General features: G+C 36.1%; 1 protein-coding gene across 3 annotated transcripts in view; it reads left to right on the forward strand.

The window, feature by feature from the left end:
- The window catches only part of ANK2 (ankyrin 2), a 276,460-nt gene that overhangs the window by 92,433 nt on the left and 166,133 nt on the right, over positions 1-17,894 (forward strand). Inside the window, exon 1 of one of the 3 annotated variants that reach the window (XM_087935980.1) lies at positions 8,321-8,501. The exons of the other annotated variants lie outside the window; for them this stretch is intronic. Coding sequence (XP_087792106.1) covers positions 8,418-8,501 — 84 coding nt within the window. The 5' untranslated portion in view covers positions 8,321-8,417. Of the gene's footprint in view, positions 1-8,320; positions 8,502-17,894 lie in introns of those variants that run through there. 3 annotated transcript variants of the gene reach the window in all.

Here is a 17,894-nt window from a genome sequence, read left to right on the forward strand (position 1 = left end):
GATCTAGCTATGCCTGCTCATCATCCATGGGGCCTAGGATGAGTCATAGCCATGAATATTGGATTTTATGTTTGATTGTTAATCATGCTTCCACAGAATACTATGACATGTTTCTTAATGTTTTGAAGGCAAACTTTGTAAATATTCCTTTGTTTATCATCATCAGCTTATCTCTCTGTAGTCCTCAACTTACAAATTTCAGTTGGAGTTGAAATGTCCATCATAAATCCTTGTAGTCATAAATCAAGTGAAGATGAATTTGATTTTATCACAATTTTTATCTTTAAACAAATCACAAGGTTGTTAAACACTCCAGCTTCCCTAATGGACATTTTTTGTGTGATCACATGACTTCAGGACACTGTAACAGTCGTAAATGCAAGCCAGTTGCCAAGCACATGAATTGCGATCATGTGACTGTAGGAGGTGGTGCAGTGATCATAAGGGCAAGCCAGATCCTAAGTCACTTTTTCCAATGCCATTGTTTGACTCATTGTTAAGTGAATGGTGGTAAGTCAAGAATTGTAACTTTACATCTACATATTTAGAGTTGCACATCTGAGTTGCTTTCTGGGTGATTGTCTTTTTGCTGCAACAAATACCCTGCACCTTAGTGTTGTATTTAAAAAGTATTTGGAAATGCTGGATTTGGGTCTTACCATTGAGTATCTCAAAACATTGAAGTGAATGACTATGCTATGCCATCTCAATTTGTTTTTGTGTCTGAATCTAAACTGATGAGGATGGAACTTGTCAAGTTAGATGTCTCTAGTATTGTCTTCAGAAATTTCTACATGAGAGAGGGTGGAATATAGTGAAAGAGGAAGACATCTGTTCCTGGGGTTACCCATTGTTGACTGGTAAAGGCATTGTTTTCCCCAGTCTATGAGAGCCACAGTATGCATGTGGGCATTTTGGAATGAGATCAAAGAGTGAAACTGAGTTCAACAAAAGGGCCCTATAGGTGGCACAACACTTGACTTAATAGCCACCACATGCCTAGCAAAGATACATTTGTGAATGTTACATGCATGTGTGTGCACAAATAAAATGTGCATTTTACTCTGCTCCTCATAGCATTTTCCCTTTATTTACCTTGGTGCCAGATATCCTGCCCATTAGGGTAGGAGCAACTAGCAACCCACGTGATCAGAATCCTAAATAACTTTTAACAGAAAGACCTTTGCTTTTCTTCATCTCAAATGAACCTTTATTAGAAGTCTCCATAACACCATGTAATCATGGATGAATGCAGATAAAGCACTTCAAGGAACTCTTAAGTTCACAGCCATTTGACCAGTGTAGCAAATGCTTGTTTTCTCAGTGCCCTTGCCCTGCTGTGATTCCATCAAAGTCAAAAGAATAAAAGGCTTTTTTCCCCACTTCCCCACAAAAGAGGCTTTTGTTGGTGAAGAGAGCATTCAGAATGTTCTAACAGTGTCTGAGAACATGCCATTCTTTCCAATCCCATTATTGTCTTTTCTAAACCAGTGTTGGATTTTATTTTTTACTCACTGTTGAAGCTTGAGATCTTCCCAGATTTTAAAAACACTTTTTAATTTTTAAATATATTGCTAAGAAAAGAAGAGGCCCTTGTCTAGCCAATAATGTTAAGCTGTTCTAGAGTAAGGTGATATTTCTTGATCGATCCGGAAAGAAGAATCATATACGTGTTGTTATTCTTTATTTACCCTGGCAGTAGCTGATGACAAAATCTTCATATTTTAGGAAGGTTCACTGAAAGAACTTTGTGTAAGCCTTGCAGAAAAATGGATCCTGGGCTTCTTTTTGAAGTAGGACAGAATAGAACCATTGTGCCAAACTTTTCTTTTCTAATGGTTTAAGGATGAAGTTTTCTCATATTACTTGAAAACTGACTCAAAGTTTCTATGACACTCCTAAGTAATCATTGTTTACAACTTGTTATCGCTAGATTTGTAATATGAACATTAATCGGCTGCTTAGAAACAGGGGTGGGATTCTCCCGGTTCGGACCAGTTCGGGCGAACCCCTAGTTGCAGTGATCAGCTGGCTCTGGTTCGATCCAACGATCATGTGGGTCCATCCCCCCCTGCCCCTGTGCTGTACTCACCTATATCTGCTCAGCTGATTTGCGTAGCAGAGCGGATTGCCACGCTTTAGCTGTGTTACTTCCCTGAAGTAACATTGAAGGTAAGTAATTGCGATAGTGGTGCAGGCAATTAGCGAACCGGTTGTTACACCAGGGGAATCGCACCCCTGCTTAGAAGTGACCCCTTGGGAGATAAAAGATGGGAATAACAAGTCTTTTCATTGGAAGTCCTATTTTTATGGATCTTACTGCATTCTGGAATCCATAGGTTCCCACACACTTCTACTTTTCATAAGGAAATGAAGACCTGACCTTTTAACAGACATTTAGAACTAAAGATCTTATGCCATAGTTATTTTTGACCCTTACATATATTTTAATCATGTTTTGCCATTTATGTTAATATTTTATGTTAGCCGCCCAAAATCATAGAAACTGGGCAGGGTATAAATTTTAGAAAAGAAGCAAACAGAAAGGTCAGCAAGTGTGAAAACAAATAGTTTTTCAGATGTTAGAATGCCTCTGCTTCCCGTTTCTCCTTGGTACAATAGTTGCTTCCAAGCAATACTTTTTCAGGGAAAACAGTTATTTCTACAAGGCTGTCCTTTCATCTCTTTCTTCACTTCAGGTCATTGGAATAGATATTGGTTGTATTCACAGAACACAGTTCACTAAGCCAGCTATTCCCTTGGAGAACAGATTTATGATCATGTAATGGCAGCACACAATATAGATGTTCAAATATGAAGTGGCATCTTTGAAAGCCTCCTAACCACACATGGCTGTTACTTTTTCTTTTTCTTTTTCCCAAAGACTCATCTCCAACATTCAAATATTTGCTATGCCCCAATCAGAATCATTACTACCACACATGGATTTGGGGGTTTCCTAAATACCTTTTACCTCTTATTGTTTCATGTATTTGTGATGGAAATTAAATAGGGGTAAAATTAGAATTCTTGTAGGTCATGTTGTCTGGGATTAATCTAGGGATTTTTTGGACATGTGGATGAAAATGTTACCCCATCATTAACTCTTGATATGGATCAGTTGCTTTAGAGTCAAACACCCACTAATGCCATTTTTAGCTATAACTAATTACTTCCAATGCCCTCTGTGTACTTATTGGTTTTTGCTGTCCCCTACATGTTACTCTCTCCTCTTGTTGAACCAACTAGGTGTGTTTTCAAAAGCAGCTTCTGATGATGGAGAGAGAGGCCCAAGGTTAGGGGTCTCACAGCAGAATGATGGACAGTTATTAGAGCTGGAGATCTTTGTAATTCCCAAGAGTTCTGGAGAGACTTTTAAGGTGCTTTTAAGAAAAGAATAAAATGTAAATGTGAGCAATATAATTTAGTACTGTGTCCTAATTTTGGAAATTGTTCCAATAAACCTTAGTGAGATTTGGTCGAAGGGTGGACTTTAAAAACCTCACTTGGGTTTGTAGTCCCTTGTGCTGATATGAATTTAAAAAATGATATCTTCTGCTCTTATCTATCTATATTTCTTAAAGGTGGAACTTTAGCAGACAATTCCGTACCTGGCATGACATATGACTCCTTTAGAATTGATACTGAGGATATCTGCCGGTTTTGGCCAGCACTCTGCTGGAGGCCAGGGAGATCGAAAACTGGTGACAAAGTGGGGTCGCGGGGCCTCCGTGTAGCCCATTTTTGGCTGGCAGAGTGCTGTTGGAGTGCTGCATGAGCCCCCCCGCCAGCCCATTTTGGCTGGCAGAGGCACAGTTCTGTGATATTTCATTTTTTTAAATATACGTATAGGAGTTCCTTTAATTATGATCAGTCGCTTAGCAACTGTTTGAAGGTCCAATAGATCTACTGGAAATACTTATGATCTGGATTTAAAGTTCTAAAGGTCACTGCCCCCCCCCAGTCACATGATTGCACTATGGGCACTTGGCAACTAAGCCAGATTTTCAGCTGTTAGCAGCATCTCACATGACCCTTTTTTGTGACAGCTTTACATTTGCTTCTGGTAAATCCCTATCCATAGAAAACCATTAGTTCGTTTAACAACTGTGGACTTGCTTAACAACTGTCACCAAAAAGTTTTTAAAATTGGGCTTCTTATATGACTGACTTGCTTTATGACCTTCATAAGTTATGATCGTGATGGGCAAGCTCCATTGTGGTTGTAACTCAAGGACTACTCGTATCTTGTATTTATGCAAAGTATCTAATGAAATTATACACACACATACAGAGATTGTGTGTGTGTGTATGTATATATGCCCATATTTGTAGAAAGAAATCTAACGTGTTTTACCATTTTAAACTTTATACTTCATGATAATGAAAGATTGTGTAGCATTTCCTGGTCTTTTTTTTATTACCAATTTCACTAAGTGTTATGGAACAAAACATGATGCAATGATGAATTTTATATAATACTGATAAAAAAGCTGGAAAATGTTCAGAAATGTTTTCCAGTCTAGTACAAGGACAGTGGTGCTATTATCGAAGGTTGATAGGAACACTATCTCTTCTGCTGCTGACATATAGATAAAACGGTCTCCCTTCTGTATTTGCTATTTTCCATTAAGCCATCTTTGTTTTCAATAGTCAATATTGAAAAGTCTTATGGGACTACTTACTTCTACAGAATGAGAGATAAATTCTGCAAAGTATTTTATTTCATTAAATGCTAGCTTGCCTTAGTTAAAAAATCTTCTCTTTCAGGCAGTGGAAGAAAGAATAAAAGATTCAGTTGATTTTTAATTCCGATCAGTAGAGAAAACTTAAGTTGCCTTTTCAGTTTATCTTGCCATGACTGTGGGCCACCAACAGTTTTCTTGCCAATGAGAAGGGATGTCTTCATTAGCTCCCCTGCCCCTCTTGCAAATGCAGATTCCAATGGCGTTTTCCTGTTTCATATTCAAATGTACATTTTGGGGCTTGTAGGGTTCAAGGATTGCAGTCTAGTTTTCCTGATATACCTTAATATCTTCTAGGTAAACTGTTGCCTGCATTGGCGATTATATGAAATAGCAGGATATATTATAAATAATAATACTTAAATAATACTTATTATTTATAATTCAGTGTATGACATACAATGTCATGGAAATCTACACATGCTACAGAGTGCTGCTTCATTCTGTTCAGTACTTATGTGCCTATCTTTGCTGTACCATGGGGGTGCATTAGCTTTACACTAGCTATCTAGTGGTGCTTAGGTTGTGAGTCTCACCTCACCTCATCCACAATGCTTTTCATCTAGCCAGATTCAATGCCAGTTTCTGCTATCTGCGCACACAAATGCAGCTTGATTTTTCCTACTGAAGTGATACCCATTTATCTACTCACAACATTGCATGCTTTCAAACTGCTGGGTGGACAGGGGCTAGGAATCAAGCGACGGGAGCTCACTCCGTTTTACAGAACCAATATTCTATCTTGCAATTCCAGCGTCATTAACCCTCTGTGCCACCATGGCCCCCTAGGATATTACTATAACAACAACAACAACAACAACCTGGAATGGAAAATGCATAAATGTTTGAATATGTACCACTCTTTACATCCACAAAGTGACATTGACAGGTTATGCCTGCCAAGAAGAATAGGGGGCAGAGGGCTATTGCAAATCCATCAAGCTGTAGAAGAAAAATGAAGCTTGAATGATTATGTAAACCAATGTACAGAAAAATTGCTGCAGGCTGTGAAAATGGAGAACATTATAAAAACAACAGAAACAAAGGGAGAATATAAGGAAAAATGGACATGGCTTAAGAGAGGAACCATCAAGAAAGAAACGGAAGGTTTAATACTTGCTGCTCAAGAACAAGCACTACAATCTAATGCCATGAAAGCGAGGATACAAAAATCCACTGACAATCCAAACTGCCGACTTTGTGATGATAAAGTCGAAACTGTTTCACACCTAATATGTGAGTGCAGCAAAATCACGCAAACTGACTACAAAGTTAGACCTGATCGAGTTGCTAAATTAACTTAAATTTATTTAAATTTACTTAAATTAAATTTAACCTTAGACTTTCTACTATTGATCTCACCCCTTTCCTAAGAGGTCTGTAGGGGGTGTGCATAAGCGCACCACCATGCCTACTGTCCCTGTCCTATTGTTTCTTTTATTTTTCTTATATGTATCCATGTATTCATAACTGTTTTTACTTATACCTATTATCTTGTAAGCAATTGACAAACCAAATAAAATAAAAATAAATAATAAATAATCCACTTGTCATTATGTAAAAAATATGCCCTACCTATATCTGAAAAGTCATGGGAACATAAAGTGGAAAAAGTTGTTGAAAATGAGACAATGACAATCCTGTGGGACTTTCAAATACGGACTGATTGCCATTTGGAACACAACACACCAGATATTACAGTTGTTGAGGGCCAAAGCGTATAATTTATTGATATCGCTGTACCAGAACACACCAAAGTTGAAGAAAAAGAACTGGAAAAAAATCACAAAATATCACAACCTGGCCATCGAAACTACATGGTTATGGATGAAACTTGTAACAGTGATACCCATTGTCATTGAGGCACTTGGTACCATGTCCAAGAATTTTACAAAACACATAAAGAAATTGCAGCTTCTTGCAAAAACACCAGCAGAACTGAGCAACTCGGAACATCATATATTTTAAGAAGATACTTGGACACTGGCAGCAACCCGTATCAACCATTAGCACCAGTCGCTGGTATTTGTGATACATTTTTAAATGTTCAGTTGACTGAGATAATAATAATAATAATAATAATAATAATAATAATAATAATAATAATAATAATAATAACAACAACAACAATATTAATAATAATAATAATATACAAAGACCTACAAATAGAAATAGAATGACTATGGCAAAGGCAAGCAAGGATAGTACCAATAGTAATTGGCCCCCTTGGTGTAGTCCCAAAACAACTGGAGCACCACTTGAATACCATCGGCATTGACAAATTTGCGATCAGTCAATTGCAGAAGGTTTCTTTACTTGGAACAGCTTCTATCCTGCGGTGATATCTATAGCACCATCAAACATTCAGATTTACCTATCTCAGGTCCTTGGTAAGGACTCGATAGGTAGACAAAAATGCCAAACCCAGTCTAAAAATCTAGCTGACTGTGTGATTAACAACAGCAACAGCAACAGCAGCAGCAGCAGCAGCAACAACAACAATAATAATAATAGAGCCTGTACAGTCCAATCCAGATAGAGGGAAGAATGGGGAAAATGTACTCAGATTTGCAAGATTGTGTTCCTGTAACATTATAATAAATGTATTAGAATTCATACTTTTGGTTTTCCAATCTGATCTAATTTGAAGGACTGACACGTTGGGACAGATTGTACTGATTCAGAACTGGGTCAGTGTATTTGCTTCTCTGAATACTTATCTTTTTTTTCTTGAAGTAACCAAGATCTGGAGAAATATTATCAAGTTTAAGAAGAGACCACCTATTGAGTGGAACAGCAGAAGTTACTAGCGAAGCTGTCTTCAAAAAACCAGCTTCCACTTTTATTTTGGCATCATCTTTCAGAATTTCTAACTAGCTTTCTGGAAGGTCATAGAAACTACAATTCCAGTATAACAAATTGGATCATAGGCAGCTTTTATAGTTATTATTCCTTTGCTAAAATAAAATGAAAAAAGTACCTTGAAGTAAGAATGTTTCCCATATTATTTTAATCTTGGAGGAAGCACAGATGTAATTGCTCAATGTGGGATTTAGAGGACTTAAAAACCAAAATAAAATAATTACTTCGGTCATTTACTAATAACATAAAACCATTACACTATACCAGTTCTACTAATTCAATACAAATTTAATGTACTAAAAGTTATTTCAGTCAAAAAGAAATAATACTATAGGAAATTTATTTTTAACAGGTATAATAAGGTAAAATATAGCAAACATGTAATTTGTTTTATAAAAATGAAAGAAGTTGCTATAGTGCCCTCAGTAGTGTGATAGATTTGTATGAAGGTTTTTATCATATTTATCTATATATTTCTCTATCTCTCTTTCCCTCTATTGTCAAAATACTTATTTCTCAGTTCCATTCTGGATTCTGTGCATTGAATTCAAACATTTTGTACTGTAAGAGAACCAAGATCTTATGCTAATTGGATAAATCAGATTTAACAATGCAGTCAGATAAACAGTTGTGGTAGCTGCTACCATAGCAACGTCATCATGTTCATGTCTTCTTCCCTCCCTCCCTCCCTCCCTCCTCCCTCCCTCCCCTCTACCCCTCCCCCTATCCAGTAAGTGACATATTTGCTGATAGTCTGTATGTTTGCAAGGGTTTAATGGCACAGCTCTTTGCTCTGAAGAAGGATTCAAAATGATGAATGAAGATGCAGCTCAGAAGAGTGATGGTGGGGAGAAGTATAATGGAAGTAATCAGAGGAAGAAAAGACCCAAGAAGGTAATGTAGATGGGAAAAGCAAGATGTGTGATAGAAGAGTCAGGCAGTAGGAGTGGTCTGAAGTCTTAAGAACGAAGGTGTAAGGTCTAGCAGCCCTTCAACCTTTGTATTTTCATACCATTTGTGATTTTCATGTTGTGTAAAACATGATTATGTTTTTGGTGGATGGTCCTGTGTGATATTTCCGCAAAAAGAAAGCAGTAACAGCAGTGTAATCATTAAAGACATTATGGCGGGTAGAAGTCTCTGGTGTGTAAAGGCTGTAGTAGTGGTTTGTTGTCATTGCTGATAAATAGCTAATTTGCTGATAAAGAACACAGATTTTGAGTGTTGTTAAACATTAAACAATACCAAACATTAATCCCAATTTGCAGTGAACAAAAGGGCTTTTAAAAACACATTGGTGCCCATTTCTTTAATTACTATTGTTATGCCTTGCAATCTCAGTTTTGTGGTATCATGCTCTGTGTTTTTAAGAAGATAATAATACCGTTGTGATGGAGAATACTGTGAATGAATGGTTGGGTATGGCACCTTGCTTTTTCTGAATTTGACAGCAGGTATTTTCTGATCTTTTGAGATTTATCTCAAATATATTTAATCAGACAGGTAAAAAACTACAGAAAGCTAGATAATTATTCCCCCCCCCCTTTTTTTTTAAAAAAAAATGCATGTTACTAAATGCTGGTGATAGTAGGCTACTACAATACATGGCCACACCCAGCTTTCAGCCAGTATCTCTGGGAAAGAGTACATTTATTAAACCATTTTCAGACTATAAGTAGAGATGCATTTTTACTCAGAAGCAATTGGATTATATTTGGTGAGACTGACTTCTAAATATTTCTGAGTATGACTGTATGCCCGGTATTATTAAATTAATATTTAGACAGCTTCATCTGTCTTACATTGAGTTATTTTTAAACCTGTTTTATCTACATGATTACATTTATTGGTGTGTAAATATAGATTGCAAAAATGAAAATTAACTTCAGAATAAATATCAGGTTGCATGCTGCCTATCACCACATATCTTCCTACAAGAGTAGCTATAATGAAACTCCCTAGTTATATCTTGATGAAGATGCTCGGTTTTGGTAGAGACTATATAATCCACAGGGGGGAAATGCAGCAAATAACCATTGATACATCTTACAGTCATTTGTTTCATGTTTGTGTATAATTTATACAACGCAATAACATAGATTTCCAAAATATAAACCTCTGTATTAAATAGGAACTTGAGAGGAACTCGGTACATCAGGATATAAGAAAAAACAAACTTGTCAAAACCCTTGAAAATGGGAAGATAATTTTTTCCATGCTTATGTATCAACTTTCTAAATTTAAATAGATTTAAATTTAAATTTAAATGTATATTATAGAAAGAATACCTATTAGTCCAACTGAAGAAAACAAAAGTAGCGAAAGATATGGTAGTCCCACCCCGCTGTATAGTGAAGATTATTGTAGTATACCATAGAATTACTGATTTATATCTAAGCAAAATGTATTTATCCCACATTATTACAAATTATAGGTTTACCCCTTTACAAAAACTAGGATCCAATTTATTTTAAAGTACATTAGTAATCCCAACATCAATGAAAATATCTTTTAATGATCCAAGTGGGATTTACTATATTAAATAAGGGTATTTTTTGCCATTATAATTCCTGATAATTTTAGGCATACAATGTTGCCCTTGATGTTTTAATATCAGTAAGTTCAAAGGTATATGTATATGTAAATGTCTGGCTATATTTCAAAAGATACACACTATATTATTTATATATCACGACTGGTCAGATACTCCACCAGATGTTTAGATTAGACTTGGCATTTTTATTCACAAGGCACCTGGGATAAGCAGATGTTATTTGATGATGTTAAAGTTATTGTCACGGGATATAAGCTGTGTCAGGTAAAGGTGCCTTTTGCAATTGATTTGTGATGATTTTGTCAATCATGATGGTGTTAAAGTGCTCCAGATGTTTTGGGATTCTACCCAAGATGACTATGACTATTGGCACTATCTTTGCTTTCTTTTCCACAATCCTTTTACTTACAAGTCCTGGTATTTTGTAAATGTCTCCAATTTTCTTTTGGTTTCTGTTGCCTCCAAGTATTACAGTGTCCACTGTCCAGACTATTTTGTCTTCTTTTATTAATAATTGTCTGTTTGCATTTTAAAATTCCAGATTGCTTTAAGCTTTTTCATTTTCTATTGCTTTGTGTATTTTGTAGTCCCATCAGTTCTTGCTTACAGGTAAGTGGCATTTCTAGCAGAGACTTCGGTGCTTCAGAAACTTCTGCCATGTTGTTGTTTGTAGTCAATCTGTGTGATTTTAAGAAGCTGACTAGAGGGTTCACTGTTTCTTCAGTTCCTTTACAGAGGCATTATTTGCTATATATTCTCAATTTTTGCTTTGTATGCATTTGTTCTTAAGGCTTGGTCTTGTGCAGCCAGAACTGACTCCTCTGTTTTTTCAATTTTCCTGTTCTTATTTATTGCCAGTCATTGTTATCTGCTTTGCCTGCTTTTTTTTTTGTACTGGCCATGCCATACTTTGCCTTGTCATGTCTCTTTTCTCTTTTTCCTTTGGTCTTTTTTGTAGGCCAGTTTCATCTCTTGAGTATTCAGTAAGCCTTCATGGTGTAACTAGCTCAGTGCATCTTCTTCACCATCCTTCAGATTATTATTTAAATTTATTGGCCACTCAACTGCATTGGACTCCACATTGTTATTGTAATTATTGTGAAGGTTATTCCAGCTGTGTATACAACACACATGAAAAGGGTGGGCTTTCAATCATACAACTATGGATGCTATCTTGACTTTTTTGACTGCCTTGAAGAAACTCCAGTGTCATTCCAAGAAAGGAGAAAGAAATATAGGCCAGTCACTCTCTCTCTCTCAGCCCAACTGACCTCGTAGAGTTGTTGTGACCTTCTCTCCCTCTCTAACCAAGCTGACATTTCAAAAGGCAGAATTTGTGATTTCAGGGTAACAATAGTGTTAACTATTATCGCTTTCAGCTCTGTTTAACTGTGGCCGCACACCCTGAACTGCTTTGCAAGAATGTCCTGGCAAATGGTTATAGTCAGTAAGCTAGCAAGTGTACCTATTCACACACTCACAGAATGTTTAAAAAGTGAGTAAGGTCTTGTATGACAGACAATCCACAATTTGAAAGTGTACAATTCAATATGCTGCAGGAGTACAGGCCTCACAGAGTTTAGGCAGGTTTGGGGTAAACAAACTGGGGTTTGTTTAAACAAACAAGAAGCAAACAGGATTCAGGAACATGAGAGCACAAAAACCAGAGTTTGCTGCAATTGTTTCTAATGGAAAAGTTGGTTTGGACATTGGCAATTTCATTTCTTGAAATGTTGTGCAGAACATCTCTGCAGCGCTCATTGGAGCTCCCTGTTTGTTTTCAAGAGCGTTCATAAAAGGTATGTTTGATTTCCAGACAGAGACTGTGGTATATTATGGTTGTGTTCATACAAACAATAATACTTCCTGGCTTTGTCTTCATTCTACATGTGAAGGTGTGGAAGCACCAAGAGTTTCTTGTGGGATGAACGTACTGAATGGAATGTTTCAAGCTGGAAAAAGCAGTTTTTAACTTGATTTCAGGCAGCACCCACACAGCCTCTTTTCATCCTCCCTGCTGTGTAACTTATAGTAATACTTACTATTGCCACCACCATTGTCAGATGCCTCCCTCCAGTCAGCCACCATTAAGTTCTAGGCAATAATTATTTTTAACTCTTCTTTCCTGTTGCCTTTCAGACAGTCCACTGAGAAGCTGACTAAGAGAGTTTTTGGGGTAGGCAATACCCCTGTCTTTGCTCCAGATCTAATGCCATTTGCAGTCCTGTTAATAATGATAACTACTGTACATATACTTGTCATTTTGCACATCACATAACCAAGTTATGGTAATATCTACCATGGAACACTACTTCAAATATGATTTTAAATTGACTGTTCCATAATTTTTGAAGAAGTCCATTTAGAAAATTCTTGTCTAAATTCATAATTTAGGGTTAAAGAATAAGTCATTTGGGTTTGGATGTAAGAAGCAATTTATAAGAGGCAACCTCAAACCCATCCAAGTGTCCTAATGCATAGTGTAATATTTGTAAGATTTACTAGATGGGGTTGTGTAACACCAGTTTTTAAAAATCTGTTTGTTGTTCTGTGAAATAGATTTAGCTAGGAATAGTTGCTTGGACAGTTTTGTCCATAATACATAGCTACATGTGATCATTTTGTTTTTACATTTGAATATTATATCTTCATTATATCTTCAAATGTGCTGTAAGACACATTTGCTATTCATGCTATTTAAGTAGCTGTATTTATGTGACTATAGCAACCTATAAGAATTTTAGGTATAGTAAAATATGAATGTAATATTTGAGAAACCTTATAAATACACTTATTGGAAATTCAACAGTCTTTAGCATAGCCCTGATTCAAACTAATTGACTTTAAAACAATGAAGAAAGATGACTGATGAATTGGCAATTCCATTAAGTTTTAAACAGTTTACTCCAGTTGATAAGACTGTGGTGACTGCCAGTGAGTGAGAATGCAAGCAAAGATTAGAAACACATTCTGTTCCTACTCCAAATGTCACTGCTTCATCAGAGGCATAATACTTCAGTTAGAGAACACAGATCTTCTATTCAGCATCATGAATAGAAAACCATTAGGATATTTTATGGGAAATATGTCCATTTCTTCAGTACAGGGATTGGTTGCACTTGGAACAGCTGTAGGAAATTTGAAAACCCAATGGTTTTTAAAAGGAAAGTTTCCCATGCAGAAAAGGTCAATAGATAATACTATTGTCTACTTTTTGGATACATAAGTTGGACAGGTTTCTTCTCCAAAAACAAAGATATTTGGAGTCATTTGCAATGGCCGTCCTAAGTCTTTTCCCATGGCTAAATTGAAGTACTCTGCACCCATTCTTGAGCTGGCAGAAAACAATACTAGCCTGAGATGTGTTGTTATTAATTAGAAAAATAGAATAAAATGTTTTCCAATGCCCAAATCAATTCAGCACTTTATAAATATATATGACTGCTTTTTCTACAATTACTGTTTTGCATTTTAGAAATCTAGACAGAATTTTTATTTAGCCTAGTTCTTTGGTAGTAACTATTAAAAAGCCTGCTTGGTTTTATAGAAGTAGAATTCGGGGACTTTTCTGCATTTTGCTTTTGGGTTGTGTCCTTTGTACTTCAAAAGAACCCAAGCAAATCTGATGCTGGAGTGTTTTGCAATGTCACAGGATATGAGTTCAGCAAATAAAATGGAAGGTTATTAAAATGCATTTTTATCTGCTTCGTTTTCTACATTCATGTTATTGTAGGTTAATTATTGTGCCAAACTAGGCATAGGAAGGTGAATCTGTTTTGATTTTGTTAAGCTTAATCAAAAGCAAGCATTTCTTCTGAGAACTCCTGAGCCCATCAGGAGAACAACGAGAAAATTACCCAGTTTCAATAAAGTAATGAAAGGTTAACTGCCTCATTTAAATGTTCTTCTAAATACATTTTGTGGCACAATTAAATATCAGAATTTTAAGGGAAGAATTCTTATCTTGCATATGTTCTGAAGGTGAAAGCAATGAATTATTTATTGAGAATACCATTAAATCATGTTCTTCTGGGAAGGCTTGATTCTTCTCATTGATTTCTTAAGAAGAATAGGTTACTTCTTTTTTTTAGCAACTATAGCAATTGTGTGAAGTTTTTTTGATGCCATTATTTGCAATTTTTAAAATTATTTCTGAATTCCTGAAATGTTTTGTTTGTGTAAGTAAATAAGAAAGAAAGAAAGAAAGAAAGAAAGAAAGAAAGAAAGAAAGAAAGAAGAAAAGAAAAAGAAAGATTTAAACTACAAAAGGTGCTTATTTAACTGTTTGTTTTACATATGAAATACAAGTTGTTGGGTGGATTAAAAAGTTACTAAAACATTTTAATGCCTCATTCCATTCCAACTTCAGAAACACTTAATTTATGCAAATTTGTTTCATCAGCTGCACATAGAGAAAAAGAGTTATAATTAGGCATAGGTATCTTTTGATAATCATAGTGATGCCAACATTTTGAAAAATGTATCATGATGTAATGAGGAAAGCTCCACTTTTTAATGTTTGTGTTACAGTATGGAGGTAAAGTTGTGATGCATGTTTTGTTACTGTCCCCCTTGTTCCCATTGTTCTTCTTCTCAAGAGTAGCTATGCAGTAGTTTTCCATTTTTCTTTTTCCATAAATGTTGTAAAATATAATTCATTTAATTTACAGTACTATTTAATTTAGATAAATATGTATCAAGACTTATTAAGAATCAATAATACTTTTCATAGGTTCTACTGAATATGTGAGTAGAAGGTTGGGATTATATCTGCTGGCATAATCAATTTTTCTCACAATTGATGTAAACCAGGAAGGAGATGTGTTGAGTCTCATAGAGTCATAGATTTTGTGATTATCAGATGTTGTGGTTGTTTGTAGCCATGTTCAAGGAAGTGTGTACATAGTGGCCCTCCAGATTTCCTTCCTGGATATGAGGATGAGCAAAAGGAGAGATAGAAAAGTACACAAGTCTTATTTAATGTACCTATCTCTATCCTTTCATCCTGTACTAGCCTCTCTGCAGATAGTTCTATTAACTTAGTAATTAAATTGTTGTAAAGCTTCCCATTGTGGATTTACTCGTGCAGAGTTATTTAAAATTTAAATATTTAAAATTGAATTAAAATTTTATGGTATTTATATCACATGATATGTTTCAGCCCCTTAATACTAAATAATCAACAATTAAATGCCCCTCAAACATTAGAAAAGAACATTAAAAATGTGAATATATGAAATTTAAATCCTAATAAAATTGCAGTTGGTTTTAAATCTTTAGTAGGCAAAGATTTATAAATCTCCACATATTTTGATTGTGCTGTGAAATTCAGACCTGGAGAATCTATGACATTAGGCAATGCATTAACTGGTTCAAGCTTCCAAAACATGGTCATTTATCATAAGAGGCTCTCTCTTATAGATCAGACAAAGAACTTTTCTGAGTGCTGAATCACTATTAAAAGAAACATCCAGTTTATCATCACCAGTGATACTGCATAAGACACCTAAATTTTATTGAACAGTTATTTAAAACGATAGTGTGGTTTGTGTGCCAGAAATGAAAATGATTTGGATCCAACTTATTTATAATGGAACCCCACAATGCTTTTACTTATTATGTAGCATGGATCACAAATTTCTAAAATGGAATCTCATCAACATGCCTTTTAAACCCTGCCAAAATCAACATTGAAGATAAAAAGTTTTAGCTTTTGAAAACTATGTTTTCAGGGTGGCCCAAGTGTATTTCCTCACCTCTGCGACCTCTACAGTCCAATTTTCTGTCATATATATTCCTCAAACAGCATTCAGATCTGACTTGGCCATGGAAAACAAACTGAGCCAGTTGGCTGGTAGGAAAGATCATTAGTTTTCTGCTGTTAGGAACAGGAAACCATTGCTTTTGAAAAGAGTGACTGTGAAGAAGAGAATTTGTCTTCTTTGCCAGTGATTCTGTAGAAAATCAATGGTTTCTTACAATGGGAAACCATCAATATACCAGAATGGCTCTGGGAATGTGGCATTCATTCTCATTCTCCCCTTCCCCCCACTATTTCTGCTTGGATGAAGGAAGGGGCAGGAGATAAGTTTTTTCTTGACTCCAAATACTGATCCAGCTGAAAAAAAGAGGACTCTGTATCTACAAAAGCTTATGCCATAAAGTTTTGTTGTTTATCACAAGTGGTGTATCATGTGTTCATCTCTCCCCAGGATAGCACCCTTGTTTTGATTTATCATGTTATTTTGGTCTACAAACTAGGAAATTTCTACAAGAACTAATATTAACTATCTTTTCTGGAAACCCAAGTCAGTTACCCAAGGAAAATATATCATTTTGTGTAATGGCAGGTCAGGGCTTATCTTCATGATGCTACAACAGGTTTTTGTCACAAGAGGGTAATACAGTGGCCTTCTTAATATAATTTACATGAGACTTTCACATATGCCCTTGATTGGCAAGGACTCTTGGAACATTTTTGTTAACTTTTCATTAAGGTTTCCAAAACTGTTATCAATCAAGTATCCCTAATGCAAGAGTTGTGCTTCCTGTGCACACAAAGAACAGTGGGAACTGGAAGCCTGGATTCTGACAGTCCACCCTCTCTGAATTAATGAGCAGTATCTCAACTGACAACGGCACTGCATTTACCTTTTCTTCCCTCTGTGACAGAGAGTCCGTTCCTCCATTGTAACCCAGGCCTCATAGGCTGCAAGATTTCTCCAACTATAGAGGTGTATTGTTTCCTGCATATTCAGCTGCACTCATTTTGTCCAAACATATTTGATTGTGGAATTATATTTTATGTACACAGTGCACTTGCTGGAAAATGTTTGTTAGCCTTTATATTTTTAATGTCTTTTTTTTTTTTACAACAAGTGGAATTGCATTAGCAATAATAAGCCTTGTCCTCTGTGTTGTTACTGCATCTGTTGTGGTGCTTGCTTCTGCATGAAGCTGGAATTAAATAATGCTACTGATTATACCAATGACTGTTCCTGAAAGGCGTAATAGCCCAGGAATCCCCTATTGCTTAGCACCTCTCAATCTATAAATAAAGGACTGATGCAGAGAGCTCCTTAGCAAGTATCTGCCCTGGGGACAACCCAGTCAGTAGGATTCAATATCTCTTGCTGCTGGAAATGTTTCATCTCATTTGGCTGCAAAATACATAAGAGCAGGGCTGGGATTCTACCAGTTCTCACCTATTTGCTAGAACCAGTTGTTAATATTCTAAGCAGTTCAGAGAACTGGTTGTTAGAAGAAATTACTGGCCTAATCCTGTAAGGAAGGCAGGAAGGAAACATTCTGGTGTTGCTTACATAAACTGCCTCTCCATTAACCCTTATTACATTCTTGGCAGGACTAGACTTCCTGTCTCATGAACTTCTCTGGAGTATTTTTTAAACTCCTTTGCTGGTACTTTGCTTGTGTGGAGTGACCATTCAAAGTTACAATGGCACTGAAAAAAGTGACTTATGACCTTTTTTCACACTTACGACCGTTGCAGCATCCCCACAGTCATGAGAAGCCAGGCGAGGTAATGCATGCCTCGATGTGAGGATATTGAGTTGGCCACACCCAGCCAATAACATGACCACCAAGCCACGCCCACAGAACCAGTTGTTAAAAAATTTGAATCCCACCCTTGCATAAGAGTGTTTAAAATTCCTTTATGAATCAAAGCTAATTGGTTCTACTAGTTCCTTATAGACTGCTCCCTCCTTTAGGAT

This window comes from Pseudonaja textilis, chromosome 6, assembly GCF_049901715.1.
Source record: "Pseudonaja textilis isolate UNSWEBS1 chromosome 6, rPseTex1.2, whole genome shotgun sequence".
In the NCBI taxonomy this organism is placed as follows: Eukaryota; Metazoa; Chordata; class Lepidosauria; order Squamata; family Elapidae; genus Pseudonaja; species Pseudonaja textilis.